Genomic DNA, 14,466 nt, shown 5'->3' with positions numbered 1-14,466 from the left:
CCTACTTGGGGCTCAGGATGGAGAGTCAGTGGCTACCTGGGGCAGGCTTCTTTCATGGAGATGTCAGATGATATCAGAGAAATGAGCAAAAACATGTGATGCCAATTAAGCTCCTTAACACTGCCATTTCTTCCCATATTCTACCTGCCAAAGCAAGTCTCATGGCCAAAACTAAACTTTAAACAAGGCAGGAAAGGATAGTTCTCCCATGGAGGTAATGGTAGGGCAGGACATATTTTGCTGAGCAGTGATCTAATCTATGTTGCCCACAAGTACACAGCTAGGAAATGGCAGCTCTAGAAATTGGACCATGCACTTGATTCCAGAGTTGATAGTCCTTGCTACTTTCCTATACTGCATCTTGATTCCATTTATGCTAACTCGTAGGCATGCACACATAGTCTCTTTATGCATTTGCCACATTTGTACAGCCACATACACACACATGCAGAGACCCTCACTGTGGACACATGGATTCTAACATTTTTTTCTCCGGGTGCCATTCTGCCTAGAGATAATCATCTGATTTTCAGTAAATTCTAGAAGTTTAGATGATGCCCAGGAGACTACGGCTCGTTTATTCTCAGAATGTCAGGCTGGAGGGGTCTGAGAGCCCCTCGTGGCAGGTGGCACAGTACACTCAACGCTGTCTGGCACACAGCTCACCTCTGTCCCCGTGTAGCAGCATTTGTGATTCTAACTGAAACTTACCTGGGTTCCTGAGGGTGTCTCAGAGCCTTCTGGGCCACTCAGTAAGCCACTTCAAAGGAGGATTCCTGTTCAGTTTGCTTAAAGCTGGGAAACCTCTGAGATGTCATCTCTGCACATAGGAGAAGACAAACGTTCCCAGCAGAAGGGCCAATGTTCTGTCTTGTCTGAAGGAGTGGCTTCTAACGAAGGGAGCATCCAGGCTGTTTGGTGCCAAGGCCTTTGGGTAATAACTGAGGAAATTTGGGGACAGCAAGTGATGCAAGAAAGCTATCTTTCCAGTATCACCTAAGAGACACCATATTGTCTTGACTCTTTGCTAAATATAAAGACCAGTGTGATGCAGTGATGTCTAAAGTTACTGTACTTCCTCTCACATTTACGAAAGACCTTACAACAGATAACCTTACAACTTTTTTTCTTGGTTTCTCTCATTTTGATCTTCACAATGACCTGTTTTGAAGGCTGGGCTATTTGATTTTACAGACAAGAAAACTGAAACCCAAAGAGCTGAATAATTTATAGAGCACAGTGATGGATTTTCTTGGAGGATCCGTGTCTTTGATAATGTTCTGGCCAGGCTGAGGGTCTCTGTTCAGTATTGATCTCTGCAGTGTGACCCACAGCAGTTTTACTATGGAAATGGATTTTTTTGAGCTACTGAAACCTGGGATCAGAATCATGAGAGCACCAGTGCATGTGAATGTGGGATTTCCATACACGGCTATTCCCTGCCCATCACCTGTAGGGTACACCTGACTCTAACTTGGGGGCTGTTGCTATTGGTTAGAGAAATTATTTGGTTGGAAAATGACAAAGCCACTGTCTACATCATAGGTCAACAAACTTTTGTTTTTCTATAAAGAAAGCCAGATAGGAGATACTTAAGGCTCCATTACTACTCCTCAACTCTGCTGATGTAGTGTGAAAGCAACCCCAGACCATATGTAAGTTAATGAGCATGGATGAGTTCAAATAAAATGTTATTTACAAGAACAGGTGGCAGGCTGGATTTGGCTCCCAGGCTGTAGTTTGCCAACCCCTGATCTAGATTTGTAAAGGCATTTCTGCTATGCCTTGTGAGACTCAACTCTGATTGTTTGGTATGTGAGACTGACAGACACTCCCCAAATCAGACACTCCCCAAATCAGAACAAATATAAGTGCAGTGGATGACAGCAGCCATCTGTTGAAATGATAAAGATTTTTCTCTAAAAGATTGGCTGAGCCAATCGAGACTGAACAATTATTGACCCAACTAACATGCAGTTTCATTGAACTCTATTTGAAGAAAAATCAGGAACTTGAAAGCAAGAATGTGTTAGTATTTATCCAGTAACGTGTGTGTGTGTGTGTGTGTGTGTGTGTGTGTGAAAGAGAGAGAGAAAGAAAGTTTCAACTTTCCAATGATTCATGAAGACCTACCTTGGTGGTCTGAATGGAATGGCCCCCAAGATGGTCAGCCTCCAAATACCCATATGTCAGCCTTTCTTTGTGTGTTCTGTCTTCCCTGGTTTGCTCTTGTAGAGAAGAATCATCCTGGATTGTGCTCATGAATATTCAAGTCACTGGAAAAAACAAATTCACACTGTAAAAAATAAAATGATGTCCTGTTTATATATTAGTCTTTTGGTATATGAATCTGGTTAGTATGAGTCAGTCCCTGGAAACCTAATGTCTTCTTAAAATCCTGAGAGAAGAATTTCTAGGACTTCCCTGGTGCCACAGTGGTTAAGAATCTGCCTGCCGGTGCAGGGGACACGGGTTCGAGCCCTGGTCCGGGAAGATCCCACGTGCCATGGAGCAACAAAGTCCGTGCGCCACAACTACTGAGCCTGCGCTCTACAGCCTGCGAGCCACAACTACTGAGCCCTCATGCCACAACTACTGAAGCCCGCACACCTAGACCCTGTGCTCCACAACAAGAGAAGCCACTGCAATGAGAAGCACGCACACCACAAGGAAGAGTAGCCCCCACTCACCACAACTAGAGAAAGCCCACGCGCAGCAACGAAGACCCAACACAGCCATAAATAAATAAACTAATTAATTAAAAAAAAAAGAATTTCTAGTCTCTCAAATGCTGAAGACCAGCCTGCACTAGGGTGATCCCACAGCATGTGGCCCTTGGAAGCCTTGTTTGGAGGTTGGTTGGAATCATGACATCTCCAGCATGTCTTTTTTTTTTTTTTTTGGCTGCAACATGGTTATATTCCTCCTGACCTAGGCAGAGGGTGTGTCTGCTGTCACTTGATGTAGACATGTAAACTTACAGGGAACCAAAAGGCAGACAACAGAAATTTTATCCTGGAAAGTGGATGTGGCTATTAAAACTAGGCTGTTAGTCAAGGGGCTCAGTGAGCAGTGCGTTTAAAGGGCTAGAGCTGGAAACTTTTGTTTTAACTATCATATAATCCAGGAGAGACAAAAATCAGTTTACAAGTACTTGAGCATATTTTATTGTATGGGCATTGTAGTCAGGATTGGTTAGGCTTATGCTGTGCTAACAATTCTCAGATTTCAGCGGCTTAACAAAGAAACATTTATTCCTGCTCTCACAGAGTCTACTTGAGTGAGTGGGAAATGAGGATGGAGGGAGGGGTCTGCTCTCTTCTTCACTCGGCGACCCAGGCTGATGAAGACTTCACCACCTGGAATGTCAACAGTTGCTGCAACAAGGGAAAAGAGAACCTGGAGAATCACATAGGGGATTTTAAAACATTATTTCGTCCAACATTTCATTAGCCTGAATATTGGTCACGTAGCACACCTGTTTCAAAGGGGCGTGGGGATGTAGTCCTCTGTGTGTCTATCACAGGCACAGGGAGCCGAGAAGACCGTCTGAGACATGGTTGGAGCAGGTGGAGGAATGAAGGAAAAACACCAGCTTGAGAAAGAGGAAGGACAGCCTATCTGCTTCCTGGTAGGTTGCCTAGTTCTCTGTCTGAACTCTCCCAAAGTTCCGATCATATTGGGGGATGGGGGGAAGGGGGCGTTTTCCAGTTGAACAGATAGGAAATCTAAGACAAGCCAGGGAACTGCTGCTCAGAAGCCATTTTTATCTAATTAATTTCACAAAAACAGAGTAACTCCTCCCCCAAGATTCTGTCTCTACTAAAAATCCTAAGAGCCAAGCTCCTAAAAGCATCCTTCCAGAAGGGTGATGGGCTATAATATCCTCAGATTCCTTCCTTCCCTTTGTTGTTAAGTCTCTTGAGTTTAGGGACACCACTTAACCACTAGTTGTTTAAGAGAAACGACACGAGCCAAGCTAATTTTAATTGTTCTAGTCTCCTGTTTTAACTGACAGCACAGCTATTCCCTATGCCTATATACAAAATAAGGAAACTAGAGGATGAGGGAGTCAGGAGATAAGAAGGAACAGTGATTCCAGAGATGACATACCAGTGGGCATCCTTCTCAATTTTCCGGCAGACCACTGAAAGGTTGAGTTGAGCTGGATTCATTTAAAGAGGCTGGATGGGATGAACAGAGAAGAAATTGTGGGGATGTAGGGCTCTTTAGGCCTTTCTATTTTGGGGTGAGAAAAGAACTCACTAGTCATTTGTGATATCCATGGATTGAATCACATTTTCCCACAAAGCAAGGCTGGCAAAATTTTGGCCAACCTGGTAGGGAACTCTGGAATGAGAATCACCCATCAGAGTTGCCCCCATCAGGCCAGACTGGCCAGGGCCCTGTGCCCTCACCTCCCTCAGTCTCTGCCTGGGGCTGCCTGGGGAAGGGCATGACCTCATGCAAGCACTCCTTGGAGTTGAGCATCGACTCATTCCTTGAAGGGTGTCTAGGCAGCACCTCTCCACATCTGCCACAGCTTTGTGCTCATTGTACTCTCCTTGCTTTTTAAATTTTCACTTTGAGAGGAAGTCCAGAGATCTAGCCAGATTGTAGAGTTAGACTGTCTGGAAATTCCAGCAAAAATATCTGGCTTGGATGGAAAGCCTGGGGTGTAATCAGCTTACGTGGTGACCCATTTCCCCTCTCACTGGTTAGCTACTAAGCGGCTTTTCTTCCCTGAGGTCTTTTATAGGATATAATGTATATCATGAATCTTAGGGGAACCCATGGAATTTCAATAGTTATCAGAAAGTACCCCAGGTAATGGAAAGCAGACTCTCTTCCAGAGTCTGTTGGTGTGGGAGGTGAATTAAACTTTATTGGGCACCTACTTTATGTTAGGTACTTTATTTTGCATAATATTAATATTTCCTAGAAACACTATAAAGAATTCATTAATTTTCTCACTTTGCACAGGAGAAACCGACTTTCCAAAGATCTCAAGACTAGGAAGTATAAGCTAGATAGAAGACCCCATGGGACCGGATCTATAACAGTATTGCTCACCATGGCCTTCCTTGCACCTAGCAAAGGTGTGGCTTAGAGCAGATGACCAATATATATTTGTTGAATGAATGAAGAATGGCAGATCAAATATACAAAACCACATATTATCTCACTTAAAAAATTTTAACTGGGCTTCCCTGGTGGCGCAGTGGTTGAGAGTCCGCCTGTTGATGCAGGGGACACGGGTTTGTGTCCCGGTCCGGGAAGATCCCACATGCCGCGGAGCGGCTGGGCCTGTGAGCCATGGCCGCTGAGCCTGCGCATCCGGAGCCTGTGCTGCGCAACGGGAGAGGCCACAAAAGTGAGAGGCCCACGTACTGCAAAAAAAAAAAAAAAATTTAACATAAGAAATACACAGCGTTCAGGGAAGATTTATAACATGTGAAATACACAGCATTCAGGATAAATTATGTGATCCAGGATAAGAAACATGCTTTGATTTAATCAGAAAACACAATCTCGTGGTTTAACCTCTGTACCGTGATGCTTCTCTGATTCTGGTCATCCAAGCAGCAGGTGCAGCTGTCTTAACACAGAAGAAAAATGAATCCACCACGCGAGGTGCTGGGGAGATTACCACTGATAGGAGTGGTTGCAGAATTACTTTGTTAACCATTATCTGCATTCACTTTTAGAGACTGGTTGAAAATTCTAGGTTACAGAAGCCAATTGTGATTGATGAAGTATTAGATGTATTCTGGCCAAATCTCCTGAACCATAGTGCTCAGGATAGTATTACCTGTTTGTTTCTCAGATCTTTTTTTTGTTTGTTTGTTTGTTTTTTGCGTTACGCGGGCCTCTCACTGCTGTGGGCTCTCCCGTTGCGGAGCACAGGCTCCGGATGCGCAGGCTCAGCGGCCATGACTTACGGGCCCAGCCGCTCCGCGGCATGTGGGATCTTCCCGGACCAGGGCACGAACCCGTGTCCCCTGCATCGGCAGGCGGACTCTCAACCACTGCGCCACCAGGGAAGCCCTCTCAGATCTTTTTTATGAGACTGAGGGGAGGCAGTATCAGGACTGAATTGGACATCTGGCTTATAGTTTGCTCTCTGGACTCAAAAACCAAAAAAACGGTAAATCTTCTGACCTTAGTTAAGAGACATGGCTCCCTCTTCTGGGTTCTTACTGAGCTTGTGATCTGGGCCATAACAGACCTCAGAGCATCCAGGGGCTTTGCTGCTGCTGTGCTGACCTACATCATTATGGATTACCAATAATAGGATTTGCCACTCAGAAGCTTGGACTATACGTATTCAAAAACTCATAAGGTAGTTTCTTACAGAAGAATATGGCTTCAGTTTCTCACTATTTCTTGCTAGTTCTTGTCTTTCTGGATTCACATGCAGCTCAGCTATCCTGTCTGCCAGGATGTACCTGCTCAGAGGAGAGTTTTGGCAGGTGCGCTGGGCTAACAGGATCCCAGTAGGGGACGGGCTTTCTTTGGGGATGGTGTGAAGTGGGAGCAGGCCAAGATTTGGCAGGAAATCAGCAAAATCTCTGTGAGACTCCCTCTAACTGGTGCTGAACTTTGATAAACTGCGCGCTTTTACCAAAATGGGTCTAACTCTTGTATTTCAAGAGAATCGTATTATTTCCTTCTAATTCATATGTCTAATGCCAGGATAAGCCTGATCCCACTTCCCAGTTTCCTGATGTACGTCTCAAAGCTGTTGTGGTTTTTTGTACAGGACTCTGCAGTGCGTGTCTATCACTTTGGGAAAGATCCCAAGGAAACTTCCTGAAGAGTTCAAGCAAGTGAGAATTGAAAATTCACCCTTATTTGAACTGCCCCGAGGGTCTTTCATCAACATGAGCACCTTGGAGTACCTTTGGCTCAATTTTAACAATGTCACTGTGATCCATCTAGGAGCCCTGGAGCACCTGTCAGAACTGAAAGAGCTGAGACTGGAGGGGAACAAACTCCGCTCAGTACCATGGACGGAGTTCCGTGCCACCCCGCTCCTGCGGGTCTTGGACCTCAAACACAACAGGATTGATGCACTCCCTGAACTGGCTCTTCAGTTCTTGGTCAACCTGACCTACCTTGACCTATCCTCCAACAGGCTTACAGTTGTAGCCAAGAGTGTCTTCTTGAACTGGCCAGCCTACCAGAAACACCGGCAGCCTGGCTGTGAGACCGAGATTCTCTCCAGCATGATGCTCGCGCTGCACGACAACCCCTGGTTATGTGACTGTCGCCTAAGGGGACTTGTCCAGTTTGTAAAGTCCATCAGTCTTCCAGTAGTCCTGGTGAATCCCTACCTCATGTGTCGAGGTCCTCTCTCCAAGGCAGGGCAGCTTTTTCACGAAACAGAGCTCAGTGCTTGCATGAAGCCACAGATCTCAACCCCCAGTGCCAATGTCAGCATCCGGGTGGGACAGAATGTGACCCTGCGATGCTTGGTACAGGCTAGCCCCTCACCAACTATTGCCTGGACTTATCCCCTGAGCAAGTGGAGGGAATTTGATGGTAAGTGCATGCACCCTCTCCATGTATCTGGGGGGGGGGGGGTTGGGGAGGTCTGTAGCAACCCTGCCCTCAATAGAGAAGTTCTAAACTGGGTCAATCATGAAGGAGGGGTGCAGGTGAGACTGGGACAGACCTGAATTATACTCACCACGACAGAAAAAATTCCGAGACAGTGTTCCACTATTGGCATTATTTTATTATTATTATTATTATTTGGTCATGCGACTCAGTGAAAGCCCGGAATCCTACCCACGAGGCCGCCAGGGAACTCCCTATTGGCATTATTTTACATGGTTGCGTACAGATCTCTATAGGATATAAGATGTAAATATATGTACTCCATATAATATATATTTATATATTTGTTGCGTACAGATCTATCTATCAATATAATATATATTTGTTACACACATATATGTATAATATATATCTATATATTTTTGCATACAGGTCTCTATAGGAAGTAAGATGTAAATATATATATTACATACATATTTGTTGCATATATATATATTTGTTGCTTACAGATCTTGATAGGATGTAAGATGTTAATATATATGAATTGACTTAACAATATTGTATTGATATAAATACTATAGAATTGTATATGAACACATATATTCTTTGAAAGCCTTCTAGATGCAAAAAAACCATACCGTGTATTTTTAAATCAGAGAATTTCTGACTAGAACTGATTCTAGAGATTATCTATTACTTATTTCTTAAACTTCTCTGAGCAGAATCACCTGGGGTGCTTGTTTCAAATAAAATTTTCAGGCCTCTCCCTGGAGATTTGATTCCGTTAGTCCAGGGGAGGGCCTGAGAGAATGTATTTTAACAAGTGTTTCATCCCTCTGCCATTGCCTACCCCCCAGCTAACTCTTACCAGGCAAGGTTGGGAAGTCCTAGATATTGACTGAATTTTGCACTTCCTACCGCTGTGTTGATCAGACATTATTGGCTTGAAGTTGCCATGCTGGGACCCAGGGAGAGGGAGTGACCTTCGTGGGCCCCACCGCTGGGATTCTAAACTGCCTCTCATTTCCTGAAGTTCATGCTCTGTTATCACACCTCAGCTGAAATCACCTTTAATGCCACCCTTCAGCGCTGGGGTACATCACAAAGCCAGGGATGGCCTCTTTAGAAGTATCTCGACGCTATCTAGAAGACAACTAGAAATATCTAAGTGAAACTTGAGAAGTACAATCAGTCACCCAGATATTTGTTATATATGGTGACAAACTCTGGATGATTAAAAAATACTTAATTAGCTGAAATTTTGACTTTTTCCTATCATTTGATTACGTCTCATAGGCTTGAGGTTAAATACCAATGAAGGAGAAACATAGGATCTGTTGTCGTAGCCTCTTTGAGAATGATGAGATGCACCCAGATGTTATCTTTTGTGATGTTCTATTATCATTCTCTTCGGTACCATGTTAGATCCATTCTCTCAGTAATAATAACAGCTAACACTTACTGAGCACTTACTATCAAACTTACGGAGTAAATACTGTTATCATCCCATTTTACTGATGAGGAAATTGAGGCCAAGAGAATCTAAGCAACTCATCCAAGACCATATATTTAGTAATGGATAGAATCCAGGCACTTGGCTCCAGGCTCTGAGCCACTCTACATCCGGGACGTAAAAAGGCACTTCCTGAAGCTCACAGTATTGTACAATCGCACTGTTGTTAGCGATCTCCTGGAAACCATGTGTTAGCTCAGCGAGGCTAAGGTCGTTTGGTGGGAGGAGCTAGTGAAGTTAAAAGAGTGTGGTCTGGGGCTTCCCTGGTGGCGAAGTGGTTGAGAGTCCGCCTGCCGATGCAGGGGACGCGGGTTCGTGCCCAGGTCCGGGAAGATCCCACATGCCGTCGAGCGGCTGGGCCCGTGAGCCATGGCCGCTGAGCCTGCGCGTCCGGAGCCTGTGCTCTACAACGGGAGAGGCCACAACGGTGAGAGGCCCACGTACAGCAAAAAAAAAAAAAAAAAAAAAAAGAGTGTGGTCTTCATAGACAAAAGAACTAGGTTCCAGATCAATCGACACCCCTGAACGATTCTCACTATAGGCAAGTTGCTTCATCACTCTAGTCCCCAACTTCCCATGTGTAAAATTTGGGTGCTCACCTTACAGGATTGCTGAGAGGCAACACCTGGCGCCTAGTACATGCTTCATAAATGGTCGCCACCACCTTTTAACAAAAAACTGGCATTGCTGGACACTCTCCAGCTGACCGTCTATCAGAGAAATATCCACCTGAGTTGTTTTGCTGTCTCTCTACCCAGTGTTGACCTCGTCCACTGCAGAAGATGCTGCTCTGTCGGAGCTGGTCATACCTGCTGCCCACCTGGTAGACATGGGCAGTTACACCTGTGTAGCCTCCAACTCCATCGGCAGGAGCAGCTGTGTCATCTCCCTCCACGTCCAGCCCGCCCAGGCCGCGCCCACACTCCATTCTCTTTTCTCCACTTCGGAGGGCAATGCCTACGTTGACCTGCGGGTGGTTAAGCAGACAGTGCGTGGGATCGTGCTGGAATGGTTTGTGGCGGCCGACACCCCTGAGAAGTGGTTCACCCTCTACATTGGGTCGGAAGAAGCCCGCAGGAAGGAGGTCGTTCATGTCGGCCCAGGAATCAGCACATACTTGGTGGATGATCTCCTCCCCGGCACAAAATACGAGGTCTGCCTTAGCCTGGGGCGCCAGCCCCCACGCCAGGGCCGGTGTGTGGTCTTTGTGACGGGCCGAGACCACGGCGGGCTGGAGGGACGGGAGCGCCTCCTGCACACCACGGTGATCCTGTGTGCTGTGCTGCTCTCGGTGCCTGTGGGCGCCTATGTCTGGGCAGTCCAGGCTCCCTGCAGCTGCAGGGAGTGGGGCCTGCGCTGCTGTCCTCATCGCAGGAAAGCCCCCAGATGCCCCCCGGCAGTCCCAGAGCACAGGGATGTCTCCTACAGAGACCACACAGCTGTCTGTGAAGATGGCCTGGGGCACAGAGGTGCTGAGGGGGAGGGGGACGAGGAGAGAGAGGAAGAGGGAGATAGTGGCCCGGGAGGAATGGTGTGGGCCTCCAGCCCCTAAATTAAATCTCTGTGGCAGCTCAACTTGGCTCGACCCATTTAGTCAACAAGTATTTATTGAGCAGCTACTCAGTTCCAGGCTCTGAACTTGACACAATGATCCAGGAGACACAATTCTTATCTTCACAGAACTGGTGCCAATGGACCCTTGTCCAGTTATCCATGGCGACTCGAAATTAATAAATGTTATTTTCTAAATATCTAACCCTATAACATTTACATGTTTACATGGAACATTTACATATAACACATTTCACACGTGTTATCCTCCTGCAGAAAGGTAGGATTCTAGCCTTTGTTACAGGTGAAGAAACAGAAGCCCAGAAAGTTACAATGACTTGACCAATGTCACCCAACTAGTAGGCAGGAGGCACCACCCAAAGAGGTTCTAGTTCCACTGTTTCCTTTAAATGTTTGCTTTGAAGTCTCTTGTGTCTCCGGTTGTTCAGAAAGTATTATTCTTCCTTTTAACAGCAAACTCCCAACTGAGATCACGTAAGTTTGATGTTCTAAAAAGCTGCCTTTTGGGGTGATGAGAGCCTGGCGGGTGATGTGAGTCTCTATTTGTGGGTGTCTGTGTCCCTGTGAGCAGTCCTTGGTGCTCTGAGAGCCTGGTGCTATTAGCAGTGAGGAGCAGGGGACTGGCTGCATCCCGGGGCTCATGGTCCAGTGATTGATGGAAAGCAGGGTCACAGGAGCCCTATTTGGAAAGAAAAGAATTTATATAAAATCATATAACTATCATTATTATTATTGCTCTTATACTTATTACAAAGAGGAGGCTACACAGTCCTGATTCCCACCTAGTTTCATGCGATTGTGAGATTAAGGCTTATTTTTTCAGCCCTGTGTCCCTAGTATTGCAGTGCTAAGTGTGACAAATGTTTTTATATGAATAAGGATATAATCCACACTCCCTTCCCCAGTTAATGTTCCAAGCTCTCTTATCAAACCCCTGAGAGGTGGTTGTTTCCTCTTACGGGGCTCACGTGGAGTGTGGGGACAGCTCACTGTCCCTGCACGCACCCCTGCTAGTGAAGGTCTTTCCCAGGATTTAAACCGACATCTGTGTCCTCACAGCTTCTCCCGCTGGCCACAGGGAGACGCTCTGAAGACTCAAGTGTGAGCTGACCCCCTTGTGACATCCCCAGAAATATTTTCTCCCTCCTTCCCACCTTCCTTACCAATTCCTACTCATCCTTCCAGACCCATCTCATGTATCACGTCCTCCAAGTAGCCCTCCTTGACTTTACATGTCTAGGAAAAAGAAATAATGAGTGGAACAGGATATGCAATGTTTTTGTTACTTGCAAGCCCTTTGGGGCAGAGAGTGACCTTTCTTGCTGTAGCTGCTGGGCTCATCCAATACCTGGACTGTGTTGATAATCAGTGTTGGTTATGATGAATTTTAAAAAAATTGAAGACAGCTCTCGTATTCAGACCAATTGTTACCTCACTTCTTCAAGTTCTCCTCATTTATCTTTTTCTGAGCACCAGAAGCTTTTTCATGGAAAATTTCTGTCACACCAAAAGTGGAGGAAATCTTGTTCTTCTCTTCAGTCAGCTTCTGTAATTTTTTTTTTTAAACATTTTCCACTCTTACTTCATCTAGTCCTTGCTCTCAACAGGTTTTTTAAACTGGAGTATTTACGGTAAATACAAAACTCACCTGTGAATATTTTAGTTCTATCTCCAAACAGATAATGAAGTTTCAAAAAGACACGACCACAATTCCACTGTCACACCAAAGAACATGAATTTTTGAACTGTATGTACATATATATAGTTATATATACATATGTGTACAAATAACACACACATATAAGTAATGTAGCGGAGAATTTTTTTATGAGAGATTTCCCATGATAAATTTAGAAAAAAAGTGGTCGGAGCAGGGTAAGAACGTACTTCCATTGGCCTCTGCGTACTCCTTTCATAGGATCAAAGGCTGTCCGTAGGTCATGAGGGGGCGCAGTCATCGTGAAGTGGCCTGGGGCTACCTTGAAGGCAGGAGTGGAGGCTTTGGCCTCCACTTTGGGCAAAGAAAGCTTCGTGGTGGGTGTGGGCAGAGGGATAGGAAGAGGGAAGGGGCTGTGGAAGAGGAGTGTGTGTAGCAGGGAGAGTCAGGAGCATATCCTGAGCAGGGGCAGTGTTCAGCTGCGTCTGTGACATGGAAATTTAGGGAGAGGGAACATAATCTAGAGAGGATTTCTGAGAATCTGATATCTTAAGACCCTTGGACTGCCCCTTAAAAAATCCTGAAGATGGGGTTTTGCTGGTGGCGCACTGGTTGAGAGTCCGCCTGCCGATGCAGGGGACACGGGTTCGTGTCCCGGTCTGGGAAGATCCCACATGCCGCGGAGCGGCTGGGCCCATGGGCCATGGTCGCTGGGCCTGCGCGTCCGGAGCCTATGCTCCGCAACGGGAGAGGCCACGACAGTGAGAGGCCCGCGTACTGCAAAAAAAAAAAAAAAAAAAAGTCCTAAAGATGCACGTTAGATCGATTAGGCAATATGATGGTAGGGGTAATAGCACCTACCGCATAAGGTTGTCCTGATGCTTGTACGAATTTTTACATGTAAAGATCTCAGAACAATGCCTGGCACATAGTAAGCCCTCAATAAGTATCCCCATTTAAGGCATCCATGTCCATTTGTGTTTTCTCTGAATGTGACTCAGAAGACAGACTGGTCATTTGGAACAGCAGATCTTATTAGGATTACATATGTGTGTCTATGTAGAAATACATACATATATGTATAAATACATATAAAGACGGGTATCTATGCTAATGTCCTTCACATTCTGTTTAATTAATGCTTAATTAATGTTCTGTTCTGTATAAATAGTGTTTCAAATATGCTATAGTTTTAGATTCAGTTGTCATGCTCTTGGGAATCTGTTTAGAGCGTAGACCATGTCTTTTTAAGGTAAGTGCCTTTGATACAGGAGACATTTGTAAGCAGGGCTACTTGCTTTTAGAATGAAGCCATTGCTAGTCCTAGGCATCTGTTATTAGCAACTTGAGAGAGGTGTTTTGTCCTTTTTTCTTTTTGCTTGTTAGAGCCTGTGTCCCTCACACCAACAAGAGGGCCTGACACAGATGATATACTCAGAAATTGTGTTATTGAAAGAATGACTGAGTAAATTATTGATTAATAAATAAATGACTGGACCTCACTCAGCCAAAGAGGTGCATTTGTACAATTTTATAATGTCACCAATATCACCAGCCCATTGCTACAAAATAAGGTCACTTACTTTATTGATCAAATTATGGTTGCTTAAGCCTTACCCACTTCATTCTAGAAACTAAGACTTTCTATTTTTAAAAAAAAATTATTTATTTTATTTTTGGCTGAGTTGGGTTTTAGTTGTGGCACGCGGGCTCAGTAGCTGTGGTGCGTGGGCTTAGTTACCCCAAGGCATGTGTCACCTTAGTTCCCCGACAAGGGATCGAACCTACATCCCCTGAATTGGAAGGCGGATTCTTAACCACTGGACCACCAGGGAAGTCCCAGAAACTAAGACCTTCTGAGCACTGCCCCCTCACCCAGTTATCTCTGTGAATCTCCTAAGGGGTTCTCCCTGTGTCCACATGCCAGTCAGCAGTCTTAGTCCTCACCTGGCATCCTCCCCATTCTCTCTGCCCATCCTCCCACGCTCGGGGCCCTTGAAGACTGTCGGGGAAGTATTCCTGCTTGCCAACAGATGCCAACATCCATGCTGGGTGAGCTGACCCAGGATTTTCTCAAAACTTCCAGTCCTCATGGTGGGGAGGGATAAATTGGGAGATTGGAATTGACATGTACACACTACTATACATAAAATAGATAACT

General features: G+C 45.3%; 1 protein-coding gene across 1 annotated transcript; it reads left to right on the top strand.

The window, feature by feature from the left end:
- The first annotated feature begins 6,363 nt into the window (after positions 1–6,363).
- Positions 6,364–10,628, top strand: LRIT2 (leucine rich repeat, Ig-like and transmembrane domains 2). The gene is made up of 3 exons (XM_060126953.1): positions 6,364–6,473; positions 6,764–7,545; positions 9,835–10,628. Exons 1-3 carry the CDS (start codon positions 6,364–6,366, stop codon positions 10,626–10,628), a joined length of 1,686 nt encoding a protein of 561 aa, XP_059982936.1.
- The last annotated feature ends 3,838 nt before the right edge of the window (positions 10,629–14,466 follow it).

This window comes from Lagenorhynchus albirostris, chromosome 16 (assembly GCF_949774975.1).
Source record: "Lagenorhynchus albirostris chromosome 16, mLagAlb1.1, whole genome shotgun sequence".
Classification (NCBI taxonomy): Eukaryota; Metazoa; Chordata; class Mammalia; order Artiodactyla; family Delphinidae; genus Lagenorhynchus; species Lagenorhynchus albirostris.
This window is presented reverse-complemented; position numbering and strand designations above follow the sequence as displayed.

Bases quoted from the DNA above. Each gene is read 5' to 3' on its own strand.
- LRIT2 (XM_060126953.1), top strand. From the start codon at position 6,364: ATGGCTTCAGTTTCTCACTATTTCTTGCTAGTTCTTGTCTTTCTGGAT. The intron at 6,474-6,763 runs GTGCGCTGGGCT...TTTTTTGTACAG, and splicing joins TCAGAGGAGAGTTTTGGCAG to GACTCTGCAGTGCGTGTCTA. The intron at 7,546-9,834 runs GTAAGTGCATGC...CTCTCTACCCAG, and splicing joins CAAGTGGAGGGAATTTGATG to TGTTGACCTCGTCCACTGCA.